This window comes from Parasteatoda tepidariorum, chromosome X2 (assembly GCF_043381705.1).
Source record: "Parasteatoda tepidariorum isolate YZ-2023 chromosome X2, CAS_Ptep_4.0, whole genome shotgun sequence".
Classification (NCBI taxonomy): Eukaryota; Metazoa; Arthropoda; class Arachnida; order Araneae; family Theridiidae; genus Parasteatoda; species Parasteatoda tepidariorum.
This window is the reverse complement of record NC_092215.1, coordinates 45,062,907-45,085,135: the sequence shown is the minus strand read 5'-3', so window position 1 is coordinate 45,085,135 and position 22,229 is coordinate 45,062,907. Positions and strand designations below refer to the sequence as shown.

The 22,229-nt window shown below is 26.9% G+C and overlaps 1 protein-coding gene across 2 annotated transcripts in view; it reads right to left on the bottom strand.

Moving 5' to 3' along the window:
- Window positions 1-1,982: 1,982 nt before the first annotated feature.
- The window catches only part of LOC107454979 (myosin-VIIa ck), a 77,907-nt gene continuing 57,660 nt past the window's right edge, over window positions 1,983-22,229 (bottom strand). For both annotated transcript variants that reach the window (XM_016072360.4, XM_016072361.3), the window contains exons 29-47: window positions 20,750-20,977; window positions 20,275-20,448; window positions 16,916-17,160; window positions 16,525-16,688; window positions 15,067-15,379; window positions 13,389-13,555; window positions 12,959-13,050; window positions 12,759-12,820; window positions 12,530-12,682; window positions 11,995-12,100; window positions 11,305-11,419; window positions 11,120-11,206; window positions 10,430-10,536; window positions 10,211-10,329; window positions 9,465-9,531; window positions 7,270-7,386; window positions 5,461-5,544; window positions 3,774-3,893; window positions 1,983-2,994 (exon numbers count right to left, since the gene is read on the bottom strand). In XM_016072360.4, coding sequence (XP_015927846.1) covers window positions 2,905-2,994; window positions 3,774-3,893; window positions 5,461-5,544; window positions 7,270-7,386; window positions 9,465-9,531; window positions 10,211-10,329; window positions 10,430-10,536; window positions 11,120-11,206; window positions 11,305-11,419; window positions 11,995-12,100; window positions 12,530-12,682; window positions 12,759-12,820; window positions 12,959-13,050; window positions 13,389-13,555; window positions 15,067-15,379; window positions 16,525-16,688; window positions 16,916-17,160; window positions 20,275-20,448; window positions 20,750-20,977 — 2,610 coding nt within the window. In that variant the 3' untranslated portion in view covers window positions 1,983-2,904. The remainder of the gene's footprint in view (window positions 2,995-3,773; window positions 3,894-5,460; window positions 5,545-7,269; window positions 7,387-9,464; window positions 9,532-10,210; window positions 10,330-10,429; window positions 10,537-11,119; window positions 11,207-11,304; window positions 11,420-11,994; window positions 12,101-12,529; window positions 12,683-12,758; window positions 12,821-12,958; window positions 13,051-13,388; window positions 13,556-15,066; window positions 15,380-16,524; window positions 16,689-16,915; window positions 17,161-20,274; window positions 20,449-20,749; window positions 20,978-22,229) is intronic.

The window sequence follows — 22,229 nt, the reverse complement described above, 5'->3', positions numbered from 1 at the left end:
TGATTTACATAGAATTGTCAGAAAATCAATAAAATGGACAGAATGATATTTCGTCTGACCATTGGAGGAGGGGACTTAATAGGTATTTCAGGTTCTAATCAATTTTTTTGTTATATACGTATGAGATGAAAATTTAAATACCTCCATAAGCTTTGGTTCTTCATTACTGAAGCAGTGCCTCCCCCGCAAAGAAGTTTTTGCCCCAGGCCCTAATGAAGCTAAGTCGGGCCCTGCATTTACAATTGATGTTTCACTACCAAATTTAGGACTTTGCTACATCATTTTGGTATGATACTTGATTTAAAAGCAAAGAAACTAGTTGACCGTTCTAAAAAACCATCGCTAAAAATTATTGCTCTCTACCCATCTTCTAAATTTAACGTATTAATTAAGGTGTATAAATCTTTACTCGAAGATGTTCTGAAATTCCCATGTCAAAATTATAATTCCCCTATCGTTACACACGTAATGGACGGTTGACTGAATGTAAACAATAACAAGCTTCCTAAAACCGGAATTTTTTTAAAGAACTTCCGGTGTATCTCTCCCCTTAAGTTATGCTTAAGAGGCGATGAGAGAACAGGCTTAATATTCCAGGAAGTTTTATTATTGTGTTGTGTTAAAATTCAAGCATAGCTATACCATTAGTAAGAGTTTTCTGTAATTTATAAATTTTAACAAGTCGTGAGCCTAAAACAAATTTAACAAAATTAATATCGCATTATTTAATTTATTACAATCAAAAATAATAAATTAATACCTTGAATATACAGTAAATTAAAATTTTGAATTAATAACAAATTACCTTTATAATTGAACCATTTTTTGTGATTCAATTTGATTTCATTTTTGTGAAAATTAACATCAGAAAGTGATTTTTGTATTTAAGTGATTACTTTAAAGGCACAACATTTTATATTGATTTGTATTGTTCACTAATTTTATAGAAAATTTACAAATAGTCAGAGAAGCAGATTAACGAAAAAATCTAGCAGTTTTATTTATTTATATTTTGTTCACATAATCTGTTGACAAAACGATTGCTCTTGTTATTTGCCTGTCAATCTGACCACAGAGTGGTGAGAATAATATTTCAAACTCGGTGAGAATAATATTTCAAACTCCAATATTTTAAAATTATCTTCATAAGTGAAAGACCACAGGCAAACGACAGGAAATTTAATTAAGGTCAATGTGCCTAAATCTGACGTTCCCTAAATGTGACAAAGTTCAGTTACTTTTAATTCTAATTCAATAATCCTCCATAAATGCAATAGAATGAATAATTCATATCTTTTTTGTATCCCGACTAATTTAAAAAAATTTTAACGGGCAATTTCTTGTTGCAGTTTTATCGCTTATTTTTATGCTCCCCTAACATGTCCGAAATTTGACGTTTTCCCCTGAAATGAACTTCACTATCCCCGAATAGAGGTCACAGATAATACAACTTTGTCTACAGCACTTCTTTAAGCATCTTTTTAATTTATAACAAGAAAAAAATGGAAAAAGACCACTTGTATTAGGTTTAGAGTTGTAAAAAAACTTTCGTATTTAGAGCTTGATTCTTCAAGTGACACTAATTGCGGCAGTATGAAGTCCTTAAATGGGACGTTTTCTACGACCTTTCCAGAGTTAGATGCCAATTACAGCAACATGGTTATATGCTACACAGGTAATCATGGTTATATGTGATGTAGGTAATCATGGTTATATTCATGTTACCAACTATGTAATCAAAAGATGTGACAAGTAATTATAGATGCATGTTATCGTGATTGCACATAATCATATTGCAAGCTATCAAAATATATAACAAATAATTACGACTAGCTCTTATGATCTAATAATTGCAAATGGTATAATATGAGATTACAGTACAAATTCTAATACGAAAAGACATACAATATATTAAGGCATGCATCGTTAATATGTTAACAAAAAACTATTTTTAAAATATACACAAAATAAAAGATGACAAATAATAGTTTACTTTTTATTCAACATTTAAAAACTATAACAAATAAAAAGTACAGAAGAGCAAACAAATATCTGTTACACAGCTAATTGTAACAGAATTTTATGTAATTATAGTTTTATAAATAAATGCATAACAAAAAAATCTAGATTCTGAAAAGATATTTTTAGATAAAATATATTTGATTTAAAATTCTATAAACAATGTTAATATCAATTAAAAACATTTAACAAAATGTAACTTTTCAAACATAAATATGTTACATTTTATACAATTTGTTCTTTGTGAATAAATAGTGCAAGAAGATTTAACGATAAAAAAGTTTTATTTCTTACGATTAGGAAAGCTCATTGAACATGTAATTGTTTCTAAAATTTTTTAATACAGTATGCTGTAGAAAATTTATGAAGGCAATAAACAATATAAAATGGACGGAAGAATGGAATGATAAAACTTTTAAAAATAGAATGACCTCATTTTATATATATATATAAAACAAGGTTTTGTAAAGTTCAATCTTTGGCCTGATTCAAAAGTGATATGGCCATAATATATAAATGGAATGTCTTTATTTTAGATGGAAAACTACTGAATTTTTAAAAATGCAAAATAAAAAATACAATATCATACATTCAACAAGTCAGTCATCAAACATTTAAATATGAATAATACTAAACATAAAATGCATTTCATTTTAGTCATTTAACATAAAAATATTTCACAAAAATGCTGTTAGCACAAAGTGGTAATAAAACAGTACATTCAACAAAATTTTGTTAAATATGAAACAGAAATATAGCTTTTTAACTTTTCTTCACATAAGTTATGGGCACAAAATTAAGAACTTTTTAATGGCAAAGTGTATAGTTTAAACCACCATGCTGAGCCAGCAGCAGGTATACATTTGTAAGTATAAATGGATGCAGTTATTGCTTTACTCTAATCGTTCTTTGCTTGTTCATATTGCTTAACATTAGACTAATATATGATGTCAGTAAATCGTCCATTTTATAGCCCTATAAATAAACAAATATATTAACATATACTTGTCTCAAATTTATACAGAAGGAGTTTTATAAATCAACTAAATAAAACTCATAACAATTGTAGAGAGAATTTGATTAAAATAAAAGTTTTAAATTAAAAGTTTTTTTTATTTGTATTCAAACAAAATGTGTAATTTTGTCCTAATTGTAAGTCTTCTTCCTCCTTTTAAAAAATTTGAATAAGAAAGGGGAGAAAATGCAGTGACAATGTAAAAGGATTTGATGCTAATAATAATGGCACCTAAGTGAAAAAGTCTAACATTTTATGAGTGATTTGTTAAGAAGCATTATCTAATGAAGCATAAAAATATAATTAGGTAAAGATACTAGATAATAGTCTGTTCTGAATAAGCAGGAGTGTAGTTAGTTGTTAGCAAGATATGTGATGCTGTCAGAAAGAAAGCAACACAAAATTATGGAGCTCATATAAAAGAGACATGAGAAAATTACATTTAAAGTATGTAGAGGATTATTTAGTCCAGTTACATTTATCTTATAAAATATTTGATATATCACTGTCATTTATACAAATTTCATTTTATTCCTTTAAAGAATATTTTTAAGCATTCATACTGCAATTTTTTTAAAACATTAATGAAAATTTAACAGTGATATTCCTCTTAAATATTAAAGGATTTAATTTTTTTTTTAAACAATATAAATTAAATAATACAAAAAGAAACATAATTAACTTTATCTCCTTACGTTATTTCGTTTTAAAATGAAAAATGGTTTGGGGCTCTACTTACCAAAGGTGTTTCACACAGTAACTTGTTCCCTCTTACTAAATTGCCAATGGTCATATGAAAGTAAGTATTACCGCTACTCCAATTTGATATGCGGGTAAATGGATGAGTGACTAGTATGTCCTAAAAGAAAATAAAAACAGAACATTAATTTTACTGAAAAATGTAAAATTGAAACTCATTTATTAACAAATCTAGGTTTATTTCATTTCTTTAACAGTCAAATCATTAGGAAAATTTTTTAAAATTTCCTTTTAAAACAACAATATTCTTTTGTTTATCAGAAAAGCATTTTATAGCATTACTGTGATTTCTCCAGGGATAAAAATTTTTCGTTTCAGTAATCATCTTAATACTCAACTAATACAAGTGTTATTCATACAATGAATTGTTTTTAAATACAAGAAACATTTATTTTAAGTAGTGATCTTTTAAAATTTAAGTAACCTTGTCACTGGCCAATAATGTACCTATAAACAAAACCAGAAATAACTTAAATACTGTTGAAACAAATGACCTTTAAATAAAGATATGTCACCTAATTAAACTGTATAAAAATAGTGTATCCTATAACTAAAGAAGTTGCGTAAGCAATTAAGCAGTTATTCTTGTATGGGTGTCATTGAAACTAAAACAGATTGTAAAAACTCTGCTTCTAATAATTGAGGTATATTTTTTAAGGATACAAATAGATTCTTTTTCATTCTACTCGGAACAACAATATAAAGCTTTCCTAAGAAGTTTCTTCTAAAGAAGTCTAACAGATGCATGCTGTTTCTAATCAATCACCTTTAATGTTTTAAAATCTCTTGACATCGTCAAAGCAAATGAGTGAAAGTCTTCATTTTTAAACACTATCTGGCTAGTTGTAGGTTAACAGCTTAGTAAGGTTGCTATCTTCTGATATAACTAAGTATTCAATATACGTAATTCAGTTCAATGACTTTTATGTGTGGTTGCTAATATCGATTATAAATTTCATAATTTTAAAGAATTTACTAGATATTATTTTCTTGGACATAATTTGAAAATTTTACATACTATTTTTCTTCCTTCAAAAATTATTAGTCTGTGTTGGAAATGCTTCTTATTGTTTTATTAATAATATTTGAAAATGTAAAAAAAACAGTAAATAAATAAATAAAAAAACAAAGAAATTTCTGTAAGAAGAATAAAAGATGTTTTGGATAGTGTTGTACCTTGTAACTAAAGCTTAGGTAATTTTCAAAGATAAGAATTCATATAACAATAGTTGTAATAAACATAGAGGTGTGTCTGTAATGGTATTTAAAATGTAAAAACAGCTAAATATTTAATACAGCCAAATAAATATTTTGTAATTTATCATTTCTTGTTACAGTTATAAAATACTGTTGGATATACAAAATAAATAAAAGTAGAACAAAACAACCAATATTGAAATTTGTAATTTAATTGATAATTTTCTTTGGAACTTTCAAAATTGTCAAATATTGCTTCGATTTGTACACTGTTTCCTTATCAAATAACATAAAAGAAATTGGTCTGCTTTACAAGAAAGCATACAGGTAAAAAGATAATTTTAACATGAAGGTCTATAGGAAGGTAAATGTAACCACTAGCCAGCATACATTACAAAATAATCAACTATTGCAAAACAAAAAGTACGAAAAAAATGCATGAAAATGATATTAAATATAAGGATGCATACTTTTGAGGATGGATCAATCAAACTCACGCCATGTTTATTGATTGCTATCAACAACTGTTCGGGGAAATTAGGATCTGTTGTTTGCTGTAAAATGAAAAATTATGCTCAGTTAATGCTAAAAGTATAGATCAAATTTTTAAGAGAAAGCAATTTAACTTAATAATTTCATAATTAATTTTCTTCAAACCCAAGTTATTTTTTTAAACAAAACATACAAAAATATTAGTTTTTATATCTTTACAAAATACTTTGAACTGAACTGAACTAACTGATACCAACTGAAAAACTATTATTTTCTTACTTGATTTATTTTGTTTATAAAAAATAAAATAAAGAAGAAGAAAACTTATTTTACAAAGAAAAAAGTAAAAAACAATAAAAATTGAAATACTTTCTCAAGTTTTTCATGAAATTATGTTTAAATTGTTTTTGAAGCAAACAAATTTTTCTGAAATATATAAAAAAATTTAAAAATGATATGAAAAAATATTTATAACACATGATAAAATTAATATTGTAAAACATAAAATGTTATGTCCAAAAAAGTATTAGCACCAACGCAAAAAATAATGTAATGGCCACAAATAAAAATATTTAAAAGATGCATAGCTGTTGCGAAAACAAGTTTCCCCAATTAGATAATGTTAGTTAATTCTGTATTATGGTGCTGATGAAGATTGAAATGTTTTTATTACTGAACACTACACAGTTTTCCCTACTACTTGTTTCAGCACAAACATAACCCTCTTTTCTTGATTTAGGAAAGCAACTCTGCTAAAATGAAAAATGATTTTGACAAGTTAATTGTTTGTCATATTCAACTACAAACACCAACTCCACAATTCACTAACTTAATTCTATTGTTTGTCTCTCCGTAAAGGAAACGCTGTACTTAACAAGTATATTTTTAGTTCGCTATAAATTTTGTAGTAATTTGAAAAGAAAAAAAAATTCTTAGAAAAGAGATTTCTAAAATTATCGATAGAGTAACTTAATAGTTTCAAAAAGAAAATTAAGATTTTTTTATATGAAGAAAAGACCATTTTGGAAGTAGCTTTTCTGTGATTCTTTCTATTTCGTGGCTTCGGAACTATGATTAAAAATCAGCATTCTTGCTTTTGCAACTGTTACTTACTTCTGCAACTTTCAGTTTATAATAGTTTATCATTTTTCAGGTATATTTTGTACAAAGTAATACTTTTTATGGATATTTATTTGAAACGCATAACTGAGGCACTATCATTATTTACAGAGAGAAGAGGTTAAAAAAAGTGTTTAACCATTGTATTAAATATTAATGAATACTTAAAAAATCCATAAAATTTTGAAGCATTTATAGTATTCAAAAAATAATTTTTCTTAAAACTCTTACAAAAAAGATATGAATTCTTTCCTTCCATATGATATTAATCTAAATAGATAATCATGAAAGGCTAGACTTCTTAACTGCATACATTTAACTTCTTTTATCTATAATTTAAAGCAAGCAAGTAAGGTTAAACTGGCTCTGTTCCATATTATTTTAAAATTTTATTAAGAAACATTCACGGTGAAGAATACTCAAAGATTAATAGTTAACTCTGTCATATTAAATAAAATGCAGGCAAGATATTTCCATAAAAGTTATATTTTCTAATGATAATAACAACAACAAAGTTGCCCAATAAAAAAATTGCACTGTAAATATAAAAGAATAATCTTGTAAAATTATAAATATATTACCAGATATATATTAAGAAATTTTGAAAAGACAAAAGATCAGCATCTTTCTATTAAAATAAAAATTTTACAAAAAGTAGGTGGAATTACCTTAACTTCAAAAAAGGCAGATCCAAATGTAGGCCACTTGAAAATTACTTTGAGAAAATTGACTTTACTTTCTTCTGGACTCATGCCAGCATCTTGGTTGTATGCAGCAACAATGGACTGAAACAAGAATTAAAATATATTCATAGGATATAAATTTTTCTTTTCAAAGACAATCTTTTGCAATGCATATCAATGAAAAGTTAGAATTAAGTGTGAAGTTAGTGCAAGGATAATGTAATATAACTTAAGAAAACATGTGAGAAATTTAGCTATATATGTATATAATTGGAATTATATAAAAATTTTCAAAAATGGTTTTAAAAGAAAATTAAAACCAATTGATCGAATCTATAAAACAAGTTATGTTTAAAATGTAATAAAAAAAACAATTAAAAGCCTCAGTTTTATTACTTTTACCAAATGTGATACCCTAAACTAAAAAACTATTAAAACACTTTATTTTTTCAGTTTCATAAATTAATTTTAATATTAATGATGGTTTTTACAAAATATTACAGGCATAACTAAGAAGTATATGTGTATAACAGACTTAGCTATAATCCAGGAATTTAAAGTGAGTCAGTCAATGACATTAATAAAGTGATTTAATAAAACCAATAATATAAACAATAAAAAATATTTATTTTAAATTAAATTTGCGATTGATTAAAAATAAATTTGGCTAACAAATAAATTTGAAATCAATTAGCATAATTTTTTTTCAATATACTGACTTAATATCTTATAAAATTCCAAGCAATTCTATCAATTATGAGCTTGATGTTGAAGCAAACGTTTTAAATCATCAAACAAACGTTTCAAATTGAGTGAAATTTTTAAAAAAATTTGGATTATATTATAAAATTTTAATTCTGGATCTTACAAGAAATTTATAATGAACAGTAATATTACAAGCATAGGTGATGCAAATAAAAAGAATCGCAAAAATTCATCCAATAAAACCAAAGACCCTCTTAATTGGGATGAGCAATCTGAAAGAGCATTTTCAGCAGTCAAACAAGCTATCACTGAAGCCACACTTCTTAGACACTCTATTTTTAATGCTACTTTAAGTCTTTTTACTGACACATTGGATGTAGCGGTCGGTGGTTCTTTAATGCAATTACAAAATAATAGATGAGAACCTATTGCTTTTCTATAAATTAAACTCACTAAGAGTCAGAAAAATTGGTCCACATATGATCAAGAATTATTGGCCATATATTTGGTAATTAATAAATTCAGATATATGCTCTAAGGTAGAGTTTTTACGATCTACACAGATCAAAAACCTCTGACTTATGCCATCAGTCAAAAACCGGAAAAGTGTTCTCTGAGGCAATTTCCTCATCTCGACTTCATTAGCAAATTTTCCGCTGATATAGGCCATATTAAAGGCTCTGATAACATTGGAGCTGATGCTTTATAAAGAATAGAAATAGACACTATTTCATTAGAATGTCTTGATTTTAAAGCCATATTAGAAGAGCAACTTAAAAATACAGTACTTCAGAATTTTCTTTCCCATTCACCACCAACTTAAACACATTATTTTCCTTTAGAAGATGTAACACTTAAAAACGGCAAACAACCTTCTACAATAATATATAAATTTAAGACATATCTACTGGTGCTCATGACAGTCATACAAGTGCAGCATTTTTTTCTCCACAAAATTATCCATTCATTTAAGTAATGATGGAAAAATCTGATTTAAAAAATGATAAAAAGATAAAAATGGAAAGATCATCAAAGATAAAAATGGAAAAATCTGATTTAAAATAAAATAATTTTGCACAGTATATCCAAAAAAATTTTTTTGTTGGGGAAACCTTTCTTTTTAAATACTTCTTATCTACCTTTGACTATGAAATCTTAGCTCTAGATTAGTACCAAGAGTTGTGTCACTGGGAAGACAGCTTTGACTGGAATGAGATTGAAGTACAGCACAGGTTGATAAGTCGCTTTTATTTAAAAACACAACTAAATTAGCTATGTTAAATTTAATAATTGTACTTCATTTGCCTAACAAAAAATTTCTAATAACAATAATTCAATACAATTTCAAATTGTAGGTACAGCATTTTGCTTGGTATAGCAAAATAGTGAAATGGTTTAAAATAAATCAATTAAGAATTCAGTAAATAATAAATGCTCAACAAAAATAATAGTGAATTAAGAAAATTTAAAATTACCCTTTTCCAGTCATTTGCAGTTTGAGCTTTCAATAGATCAGCGGGAATCATTTCTCTCAGCATATTTCTAAAACGAAGTATATCTTTATAAAGCACCAAATGAAATGTTAATAAACGATGATTTGACAATATAATTCAAATAAAAGATCTAATAAAATTAATATGCTACTGTGAGAGTTATATGTTTTTGGGAATTCCAATTCAGTAAAATATTATCAGCTAGCATAATCGCAGTGTTAAAAATGATGGATATTTTTCACACTACAATTGCACAGATGAGATATTTTTTTACAAATTCACTGCACACAACAGATTAAGGGATTGAATGTAGATTTCAATGCTATAAGAGCCCGAATTGGATAGAAAGCATCAAATTCCAACAGTTTCATATTCTTAATGTTATGAAGCCAAACAGGGTTTTAAACTAATAAATAAAATAAGGAAATATCACTGCGGTCTCCTTAAGTTATGGGACCCATAATTACATGAAAAAGGTAAATCTCCTGAGAGGTATTAAAAAAAAGTTTAATAATGCTTTATTAAATATTTCAGAAAGTTTTTGGATTTTACCAATTTGAACTAGCTTATAAAAGGGAAAATGCCTTTTAAATAAAATTAACCAGAAACTCACAGTTAGAGCAAAAATTTTGCCAAAATAGTTATTCCCAGATGACAAATTGAACATAGTATTAAATTCAACAGAAAGACAAATAAAACACTAAATGAACATTGTCATGTCATCTTACGGTATGCCTTGAAGTTCAACTTTGCTTTCTCCATATCGCACTCTGTAAATAAGAGCAGCTAATCTAGCAGCTTCTTCTTTACTACACTTATGATAACCTCTTAATAATTTTGGCAATTCCTAAATAATGTAAAAATAATAGTCACAATTTTGTCACAATTAATAGTCACAACATTGTTTAATTTCAAAATAATAGATGCATATAAAACATTTATATTACCTGATGGTAATGAAATATGATATCAGCATTCCTATCTTTGCCAGGAACAGTGTTTGTCCACAGCTTTTTCATAAAGAACACTTGATAAGTAAATTGTGGTATCGAACCTTTAAAAGAAAATGTTATAATTTTATTACTGGTTTAAATAATAATTTAAACCTTGTTTATTAAGTATCTCTGGCTTAAACCCTTAGCAAAACTATAATTGGTGATCCTTACAGAAACTTAAGAAAAAATTTAAGCAGCAAATTAAGAGCAATTTTAAACATTTTATTATAAGACAAACAATAAATATGCATTTGTCAATAAAGGAAAGAATTTATAACTTACAATAATCTCAAAAGTGCTTATGTCTAACTAAAGAAGAGGGAAATAAACCACTCTAAATAACTTTCAGTTTTGTCTTTGCTATTTTATAAGCTTAATTCTAATACAGACTTGTGACATCATGATCAATAAATAAAACAAATTAACATGCCTAAAAATTTAATAGATATATATATATATATTAATTAATAATACAATTTATTCAATGGTAAAGGGAAGGGATAATATTGGTTAAGATGATAGGACAAGATAATTTCAAAGAATATGTTCAGTCTCATAAACTGCTTCTGCTTCACATTTTATTTTAAATCAATATTATGTATATCTTTTAATATTATTAATATGGAAGAGCCAAAATCATACCATCTCTAGTAGGTCTAGCTTTCCTTATCCAATCCGTTAAATGTCGAACAAAATCAAAAAAGAAATCTCCCTCCGGCACACTAATAACTAGATGAAAGTAATTTCATTGAGTTTATGCTTTAAAAAATTAAACAATACTTAAAATTTATTTATTTATTTTTTAAAAAAAAGACACCTCTTTTTACCTTTGTCTGCTATTTTGACAAATAGACTAAAGCCTTCTGCAGATCTTAAATTCAAACGTTGAGATATGTTTTGGCAAAAATCTTTTGCTCGAGTACTGGAATCAACTTCAAAAGCCTAAAATGATAATTATTTCATAAATATTTTGAAATATCTATTAATTAATACGTTAACAAGTCTTGAATAATAAAATTTTACAGCTGAGTTTACAAATTGTCAAATCATAATAGTAAGAAACTCATTTTAATCTCATATTCTATTTTTAATTTGTCTTCCTCTTTAAAAAGTACAAAAAAATACACAATAATTTTTCAGAACTGTAAATATATGAAGGATTAAGTCTTTTCAAAATAGTTTACACCCATGATTTTATACATAAAAACCTACCAAATGATTTTAGTTCAAAAACTAATAACTACTTAAGATTTTTTTAAAGTTATAGTTCAGGAATTTTAACTCTTAATAGTATATTTTGCTTCTAGAATATACTTATGCAATTCAAAAATTATAGCTTAAAAATCATGTCAATTGCTTATGAATTTCTACACAAAAAATAAATGTACAACATAGTGCAATGCTTTCATATGAAGCTATATGATACATAAAAAAGTTAAACATACAAAATAAAAAAGCCAACAAATTTTTGAGCTAAAATATTTTTTTACATCGTAAAACTTTTTACACAACATTACCTCATCAGTATCATCAGGAAAGTAAACTTTGTGAAATATTTGAGTGGTTTTATGTTGAATTGCTTCTACTTCCACCAAATGAGGGGGATATTTTCTTTGACCAGTCCTTCAAAGAGAATTAATATATCAGCAAATATATGTATTAAACATAAAAACCTTAATCAAATCAACTAATAATATCAGTGTACACTTGTTAATATAATGGATAATTCAGGTTTAATTTAGAAAAGAAACATAACCAGACTTAAAATTTTTATTTCATCGATGAATAAGATGGCATTTAATGATTTAAGTTTCTAATAAACTAAGGAAAAATACATAATTAGTCAATAGAATGATATAACATTAGCATTTTGAACAATTAGTCATTAAAGACATAAGTTTAACTATGTGTAATTAAAATATCATTTCAACAACATGATTTCATATATTTATTATGTAATTAAGATATCATTTCAACTAATTTTAGCAAACATTTTAATTTAACTAAAATATATGTTATGAAAATAAAACAGACACAGTATGAATTAGATACCTAAGAGTCTTTTGAAGACGTTGTAAGGAATCAACAGCAATTGGATGTCTTCTTGTTCTCAAGAAGGAAGTTAACTCTTTCAGAAGTATTTGGCTAGGTGCAAATAAACCAGTTGCAAGCCACATAAGTTCCCATCCTCTTTCCTCACTTAACCTTGAAAGTTATATATAATGTAAGATACAATTTCTAACAGCATTATTCATATAAAGGAATAAATAAAGAAAACTACCTATTTTTGTTATCAGTTAGTTGTTTCATAATTTGGCAGTATATTTCATCTCTCAAAATTTCCTAAAATAAAATAATTTTGTTGTTAAATTGATTTTGATAACAAATAAGACTGAATGAACAAAAACAAATAAAGACCATAAAATACAAACATTTAGAATTTTGGCTAGCAATATGACAAGAATTAAAAACAAAACTCACATGCTTTAAAGGTCCATCATATATTTGATCTGTTAATTCATTTCCAGTTCTTGTCCGCCTGGAGGGCAGATCACCCATATATTTTAATAATGGTAAAACATGTTAAGGTAATAATGTATCTAAATGAGGATAGGATATGCTTTATGATATGCCAGAATAAAGCATAAAAATAGGAAAGAATAAAGCATAAAAATAGACATATTATAGTTTGAGTTTTATAAACAAGAACTTTATTTAGTATCTCAATGAGGAAGATTCTTGTTTAGAAAACCAAATCTAAGGTATATCCATTTTTCCGCTTAATTCAAATTGGTTAGCTTTATTTGAAATAATGCATATTTTTAACTAGATTAAAAAAATAAAATATACATAAATAATAATGAATTTTACTTAAAACTTATTTAAAAATAAAGCAACATTTAAAGGATATCATTAAATGCAAAACAGGCTTCTTGACAAAGCTCTTCTTTATTAAGTAGTTTTTTCAGTAAAGGTTGTTTAATAGGTTCTCTTGAATGACGCCATAGTTGGTCATTATCCCTTTTTCTCGCAGATGATAATGTTAATGTTCTTGGAATCGTTCTCTTTGGTGGAAGCCTGCAAATACAGAGAAAAAATTGTGATAAAAATTAAACTGAATTTATCAATGGGTATGATGTGAATATAATGTAACAAAAGTAGTTGCTCAAAGATTCAAGTTTAAAATTGTGGATTTATATTACAATATATAACAAAATACATTAAATATTTGAAAGCATATCTAGCGTATGTGTGACAATTACTCAAATGTATAATTGAATAAATTAGTAATTGGCATCACAGCATTCAAAAAGGAGTCAGTCAAAATAGGTAATTTTAATAACTAATAGTACTTGTTGGTATTAAAAAAATGTGAATTAAAGAGCTATCGCTCTAATTTTGGGTAATTGTTTTGTATATAATAGCCAAACTTTTTTTTTATCTAGTGATGAAAACTCGTTTTGTCTGAGTTAAGAAAGATATGTCATTTGAATATTTTGTTGCCTCCTTGACAATTTTTTGACAGTCTTAAGAATATCAATGATATTTTATTAATGCAAACATATTATACAGCTCAATAACATTTTAGGAGATAATTTGTATTCGCATTGTAATATTATATGGAATAAGATATCACTCAAACATAAGTCTTATAAATTGATTAATGGAAATTTAAATTTTAACTGTTAAATCATTGGCTTCTAAAATAACTGATATCTGAATTATTTTGTTCATGGAGAATTTTGGTATTCATACAGCGTACATACTAAATCTGTAAAAAGTAACTCTTCTCTTCCTTCAGTCGTAGTTCTTTTACATACAGCAAAATAATTAACAACATTTGAAAGATATAGTGATAATAATAAAAATCACAAAACTATAAACAATATCAATAGTAGGAAAAAGTAAGGAAATAAGTTAACCATAGGTATTCATAAAACTGTTTTGAATTGCCCTAAAAATACCAAGATAGCTCAAAGTTTTTAAGCTAGTAGTTTAATTTTCATTGAAGTATTAGCAATTTTCATTTTCCTGTATTTCTCAGGCTTATAAAATCTGCAACAGTAGTGGTAGCACTATACCAGAGTAACGCTTGAGGGAAATAATTTTTTTCGAATAATTCCTCAAATTGTGAGGAGTTACTTCCTACATGCCAATGTATGCATACCCTTTATACATTAAATGCACATTAATTTTTTAGTGCATTTAATCAAACCATTAATTAGTATATGATCATTTGTACCAAATCTTACAAAAATGACTGATGGATTTTGAAAATCAATAAAAAAGGTATTATACTTGAAAAAACAAGGAAATTTCACCCGATTAAATTGCACACGATTAATTGCACCCGATAAAATTCCCATGTTTCTCTCGCATAATGCCACAAAAATTATATTTTTATCATGGTCCGTAAAATCCATCAGTCATTTTTGGGACACCTGGTTTATGCTAATCATTTAATAGCAGAGTCATTTACATTTAAATTCTTGGAAGCTATACAAACCAACAGCAAAAAACAAAATGTTTTTGTAACTAGTAACAAACTAGTTTTGATTGTTAATAATATATTGACACCTAAAACTCACCTAAAGTGGTCAATTGAATATTCTTCAAGAGTATGAGGTTTATCAACAGGCTCTGGTCCATTTTTGGGTCCGTGAATGAAGAGCCTTTTACCTTGTTCATTTCCATCGTGCGAAAATAGAGCTAATATATTATTTGGAGGTTTCACAAGAGCAGGCAAAACATAAACAAACTCAGACGGAAAATCTCCTCTTTCGTTAGATCTTTCATTTCTTCCAGCAGCCCAGTTATTAGCAGCCACACTTTCTCCAGTGTGAGAATCATCAAGTAAAATAAGGTCCCCTTGAGTGAAACTAAGAAATGATGGATTATCACCTGAAAAAATTTTAAACAAAAGAAAATTATTTTCATACAAAACATATTTATTTATATTAAATTTGAAAATTAAATAGATCCTTCATTCATAGACAAGTAAAGTAAAAGCACTGTATTAAAATATCACACATTAAAAACTCTTATTTTTTTAAAAAAAAATATCCTTTTAAAATTAACTCTTTAACAGTATAACCTGAGCAAAGAGCTGAAGAAACTGAAGCATCATCACGATAAAAATTAAAAATTTATTAACAGCCATAATTTTTGATTAAAAAAAAAAATTCACCAAAAGTCGAAACACTGCTCTTTTTTTTTCTTTTGCAAAGGTCAATAACTTGTACAGAATGAGGGGGTCAAACTATCTTATTGTCAGCCAATTTTCTTCTAAATTCCACATAATTAAATTAAATAAATGTTCAAGACTACTTAAACATAGAACTTGAAATTCTAAACCAAGTTGAATATTACAAAACATGTTGAAAACAAGCGAATATTATCATGCAAGTCTCAAATAATCACACACAATTAAACAAACAAAAAGATAATTAAGCTATTTAATTTTATTGAAGACAATACAATGAATATTTGTTATGATTGTATAACTTTGTTAGATGAAAACAGTGTAAAATAAGTTGCATAGTTCACAGTAAATTGCTAATTTTAAGGAAATTCTTACATACTTAATAATAGATTTATATTCCTTTATTAGTATTTCGTGAAGAGTAAATCCTTTTTACACTGATAAGTAGTTATAACTATCACAATATTTTGAATGCAAAATATCACAATTTTACATGCACATAAGTTTTTTTATCTGCTTTTAGAGATTACAGATATTCTTCAGGTTGTATGAAAATCATGTAGCAGAAAATATTTAAAACATTTGGAAATAAGTGGTTTGTAGGAATAAATATTATATACTTCTAGCATATATATTTCTAAATTTACTTCTCTGTATAACATACTCATATTTGTTCAACACAATATATGTAAACAGTTCACAAATATAGTTACTTATAAAGAAATAACAGTAAAATATGACATCTATATGACATTTAATTTCAAAGCACCAGGAGTAATCTGACTTAAAGAGTATATTTAAACAATGTAACCTATAATGGAAAAAACTTAATTCATAACAATACCTTTATAATCTTGGAGAGCAATGACATATCTAGCTCGTTTTTTCAAGCCTTCTAGAAAGAACTCTACAAGTTCTCTGATGTCATCAGAATTAGGTGATTGAAATGTAAATTCTTCCCCTCTAACAGTACTGATACAAAAACTTTGAAGAAAAGGCCTGGTACCCCTAAAAAGAGATAAATTATGGTAATTTACAATTGAATTAATAATTAATGTGTGGTTAGTTATAAATGTAAAAAAAGAATAATTTTTACCAATTTATATTTCTCAATAAATGAGGGTATATTATAACTTTCATTCAATTCATGGGCATATACTATCAGATAACAGTAGATAAAGTAAAACATAATGCAGTAAAAAGGTATTTCAAATAAATATATGGTAATTATGTACCTCTGACTTATAATGGAGGTAATTTCTGGAAATGAAAGCTCCAATAGTACTTGTTCTTGATCATCAACAACATAAACTCCAGTCCAATTAATGGCTAAAATTACATCATTTTTCGGTAAATGAGGTCCAGCAGATCTCAAAGCTTCATAAAAACGTGAAAATAGAAGGGGCCATTTAAATTTTGCATAATCAACTACATCTTCTTTGACTCTAGGAATAGGAACTCTGTCACGATAATAATAACTCTATAATAAAACAAGAAGCATAAGTAAAATATAATTGGAAAATTTTTAAATGATGAATAAAAACTATTATTAAACATTCAATATAGAGTGGAGAGTCGCGTATCCGGAATCGGTGGGACTACCGGAAGTCCGTATATTAGATTTTCCGTATAATAGACCCCTAAGGTAAACAAAGCTTAAAACGATCTAATAAACGACCTGAATCCAAGAAGAAGAAAAAATAAACATTATTTTTCAGCAGTAATGTTTTAATATTAGAATGATATCCAATCAATCAAAAACAAAATATTAGAAAAAAATTATTATTGCTTAAAATAAAGAAAACGAAATTTTTTTTTGACAGTTATGAAAATATTAGTTGCTCTCTCCGCTAATTTGAACTAGAACGATTCAAGCAAGAAGGGGAAATTCCCTTCATTCATTACAGTGGGTAGGTAGAGGAGAAAAATTTACTTCCTCCTTATTTGTTATTCAAGTTGAGGGCGGGGAAGTGACAAATTCTTATTTTCTCTCCCATATTTGGCTATCAATCAAGCATAAAGGCACGGCATGCTGATTGGATTTTCTTTATTTTTTCTTGTGTGACTGAAAGTGACTCCCCCTTCACATTACGTTTTCTGCACAGTATTTCTTCTTTCCCTAACACTCTAATAAAAAGGTTCTAGGAATTGCCTCGTTTACTAGCCAGCTGCATAGGAAAGAAGGGGGGAGGGGACTCAGTTGTGCTCTTTTGAAAATAAATCTCCCTCCTTTCCTGCATTCACTAACAGTCATGTGATGGCCTCGGTAGATCTTCTTTTCCCCTTTCTGTTCATTTATGCATACCTGCCAACTTTTACGCATTTGGCGTAAAATTTTATTTTTATATTTAAAGTGGTAGTAAATCTATACTATTTTTTCTTTTATAAACTTATTTTTTAAATGATTTTGATCACCACTATTCTTAAAAAAAATTAAGCATATACATAATAAGTGTTACTATCATGGTTGTCAGCTAAAGACTTTTTACATACAGCGTATTTCTTTGCTTATAATTGAAATTTGAATTCCATTTTACTACCACAGGGAAAAATCATAAAGGAAGAAACCAAAAGTTGGCAGGTATGTTTATGGGTTCAATGCATAAATCACTAGAAGCTAGAAAAGAAAAAACGTGTCAAAAGGCCTATTTTTTTAAAGAGAGGGGAAGATGAAGAGATATGTTTATTTTGCTTGTTAAAAAGTGTCCGGGAAATCAACCCTTCCGGAAAAGGGACACCCGGATATGGGACGTTACTCTATATTTGTTTATGGATGCAGGTGAAAGTTTTAAGAAGAATTATTTAAAAACTAAAATGTTTCAGAAATATTTATGAAATGAGTAAATTGAATAAATTTTTAATTTGAACTACAGATTAATACATTTAGTTGCAGGAAATTTAAATAAGAGCAATCAAATAATTAAATTGAATTTATGGAAACTAAGAAATAATACAGTTTCCATGGCTTAAAAATAAATAAAATGTGCATAAAATAAGGAAACAAGCTCTTGTTCCATACGATATCTACGCAAACCGAGTGTGTCAAAGAGTGATTTCTAGGATCCGCGATTTGAACTCCATGTGCCGTAAGAATATCAATATATTTATATTAAAAAAAAACAAGAGAATATTAATAATAACTAAGCTGTAAAAAACATATAAATTTCAAAAAAACCAAAAAAGAAAGTAAAAATTCATAACAATGCAATAATTGTCAAAAAGAATGATCAAAATACTATAAATATTTATGACGGAATCAGCGAGAGTTGTGATTGATGATAAAGTGAAGTTTCAAACGCGTGATTTAGAATTTTCATGTGTGAAATATATTGGATGTATTTTATTTAAACTAAATAAAAAAATAAAAGGGACAAATGTACTGCTTTGATAAATTGGTTTGCTCATACTCAATCATATTTTATTAATATGATGTTTTAAAAAAATGATGGAAAGAATATGATTTCTAGAACAAACTATCCACAAAACTTTTGCTATTTCGGATTTTTGTTATTATTTATTTGAAATTCTACTGAATTCATTATCAATTTCTTTTTCTGAAGAGGGAACAGAAAAATCGTGAGCATTTCTATCACATCCGATGCAGAAGAAAGGCATCTTTTGAATATAATTCTGCAGAAAAAAAATTCTTCAAAAATTTATGAAGAAAAGCAAACGAAATTTTTTTATTTCGCAAAGAAAAATCTTTCTGCAAAAACCATGTAACATTCTGCACAAACCATGTAATATCGCTGCAAATCTGCCACGAGTTCTATTATTACATTCTCACCAACTATTTTTCATCAACATTCTTAATTCTTCAGATTAATATTATTGACCCTAAAATATAAAGATAGATCCTAGCAAAAGATAAAAAGAGGAAGGATGGTAATGAAATTTGGGAGAATTAATTCAACGAAATAAAATTTTCAAGCTCAAGGAGTAAAAAAAAAAAAATCACTAGATGGATTGCCTCATTACATCATTTTCTGCTATGAATTTTTTAGATAATAACATCATGAATTTACAAAAGTAATCTTTTAATTTTAATTTATTACAATAAATTCACAGTTTTTGAATTTTATTTACAAATTCAATTATAAAAGAAAGCGTTTAAAAATTGAACAAAACTATTTAACTTATTAAATATTGTTTGAAATTTCTTTGAAATTATGTAAATAAAGCTGCTGAATAACAAAACAAATAGCAGTTTATTAACATTTCCAAAAATTTGGAACATTTCATTCTTTAAAATGCCCTTTCAAGAGCCTCTCTGGGTCTCACACTCCCAGTTTGATCTTTATTTTACAAAAAACTTCTTATTTTAAAAATCATTTACAAGAAAAGTTTTCACTTTTATAATGAATGATGCAATTGGAACTTATAATATTAGAAATAAATAAAAACTAGAATTTTAAAGATAAAATAATATTGCATATGCAAACATTAAAAATTTTTTATATTGTAATTAAATTTACATTGGTAAAATTAGGCTACTCATTAAATCAATGATTTTATTATATCAAAAAAAGTTTATATTTTTTTTGTTATACGATTCTTTTTTATGATTATGTACAATTTAGAAATATTTACGTACCTTTTTACAGGCAGTGATTACCAAACCAGCCCACCTTTCTAAGCTTTTATCACCACTTTGTAAGCAATAATCAGGAATATAATTAGGCAAAAGAGATAGTAATCTATCCATGCTTAAGTCAAGACCATGTTCAATATAATATTGTTGTGCTGCAATCATAGCTAAATCTTCTTCCTGTAAAATTATAAAAATGATTAAATTAAAAAAATACTAAAAATGAAACTTTTGCATTCATATAATAATAATTTTTATAAGTCAAAATATTATTATTATTATTATCAAGAAGGACCAGATATTTAATCTCAATCAAAAATAAATAGCTTGTTTGACGATTAATTATTAAAATTGGGAAAAATTTATAACTTACAAAAAATTAATGGATATTCACCATAATTTATATCAATTAAATGATAAATATTTTGTAATATATAAAGTACATACAAGTAATAATTGGAAAAAGATATTAACACCATACCTTATCACACCTGTATTCACCAAATTTCACACCCCTAACAACTTGCTGAAATATAAGATTTGTAGCAACAGCATCTTCAGTTGGATCATGCCAGGGAGCAAAGATTTCTTTACGGAAAAACAATCTCCAAGGAGCATTTCTTTCTTGAGCACCCTGTTCTTTGGCATATTGCTCACACTGAGATATTGCATCCATAACATGCTCACCTCCACTTCCTAAAGATGAAACCTACAAATAAAAATTGTAAGACATAAGTAAACAAGAAAACAAATTAAGATTCAGTAATTAATTACATTAAGAAATGTCACTAAATGAGTCATAAAATATTTTGCTTATTTTCTAAATATGTGTATATTCTTTTAAAAGGTAGACACTTCCATTTAGTGCTTATTTTTTCTGTATATTTAAAAATGCATCAAAAATTTTTCAAAATTATCTTGATGTAATTGGATATGAAGTTAACTCCTAGTTGTATACATCAATATTGAGATAAAAAAGTATTTATACTGAAAAGAAACTTTCCCCAATAACCATTAGTTACTATTCCTGCATAGAATTTCAGAGTTTTTATTATAATCTGGATTTTCGTAGCTTTTTATTAGGGAAATTTTTAAATTAAAATAATTGCAACTAATTTTGTGGCAAAGCAGAAGTACAGTATGACCTAGAAAATCAGGATTTCTAAAATCTGGAAACTTCTAAAAACTGGACTCATTAAAAGAAAAAAAATTTCCTAAATCGATTTAAAAAATAAAAAAACTTCAGTTCTTAATGAAAAAGGGTTCACATCCCTATCATAATTTTTGGATAAATTTTCAGCCATTTCCACATAGTTTTTTTTCTTTGAAGCCTTATGTTATTACTACATGTGAATTTCTATTTCGAATAATCTTTCAGGACACCCTCAATCGCAATAGTTCTAGCATAAATTCACCTAATTTGAAGATGGTTCACTGGTTATTTGTCATTTTTTATTCATATCCACATGGTTTTTTTATCTAATTCTGATATTTTTAATATGATGTTATTACTATATGTGAATTTGATTTAAGTTATCACTTTTTGATGGGCTCGGTTTACAACGATTCCCTCACACATTCACTTTGTTCTTAGATTGGATTTTTTCAGCAGTTATTTTGTTTCTACTTTCCCCCCAGTTTTTCGAATGTATATGTTTTTAATACTATATTACACATGTTTAGAATATCAAGGTATCACGCTTAACCATTTGGTTTATCACGATTAGGTCGAATTCATGTCATTTTCTAATCAGTTTTCCTCCGTCATTCATCGTTTTCCCCCCACCATTTTCACATGATTTTTCAAAATAATAAATAATTAATACAACACGCAAAGCTCAAGTTTGAGTAATCTTTCTTAACCTGCTTAACTCAGGATGATTGTATCCTAAATCCTTTTTGCTGGCTAATCCTATGTTCACTGGTTATTTATCATTTTACAGCCATTTCCATGAAGTTTT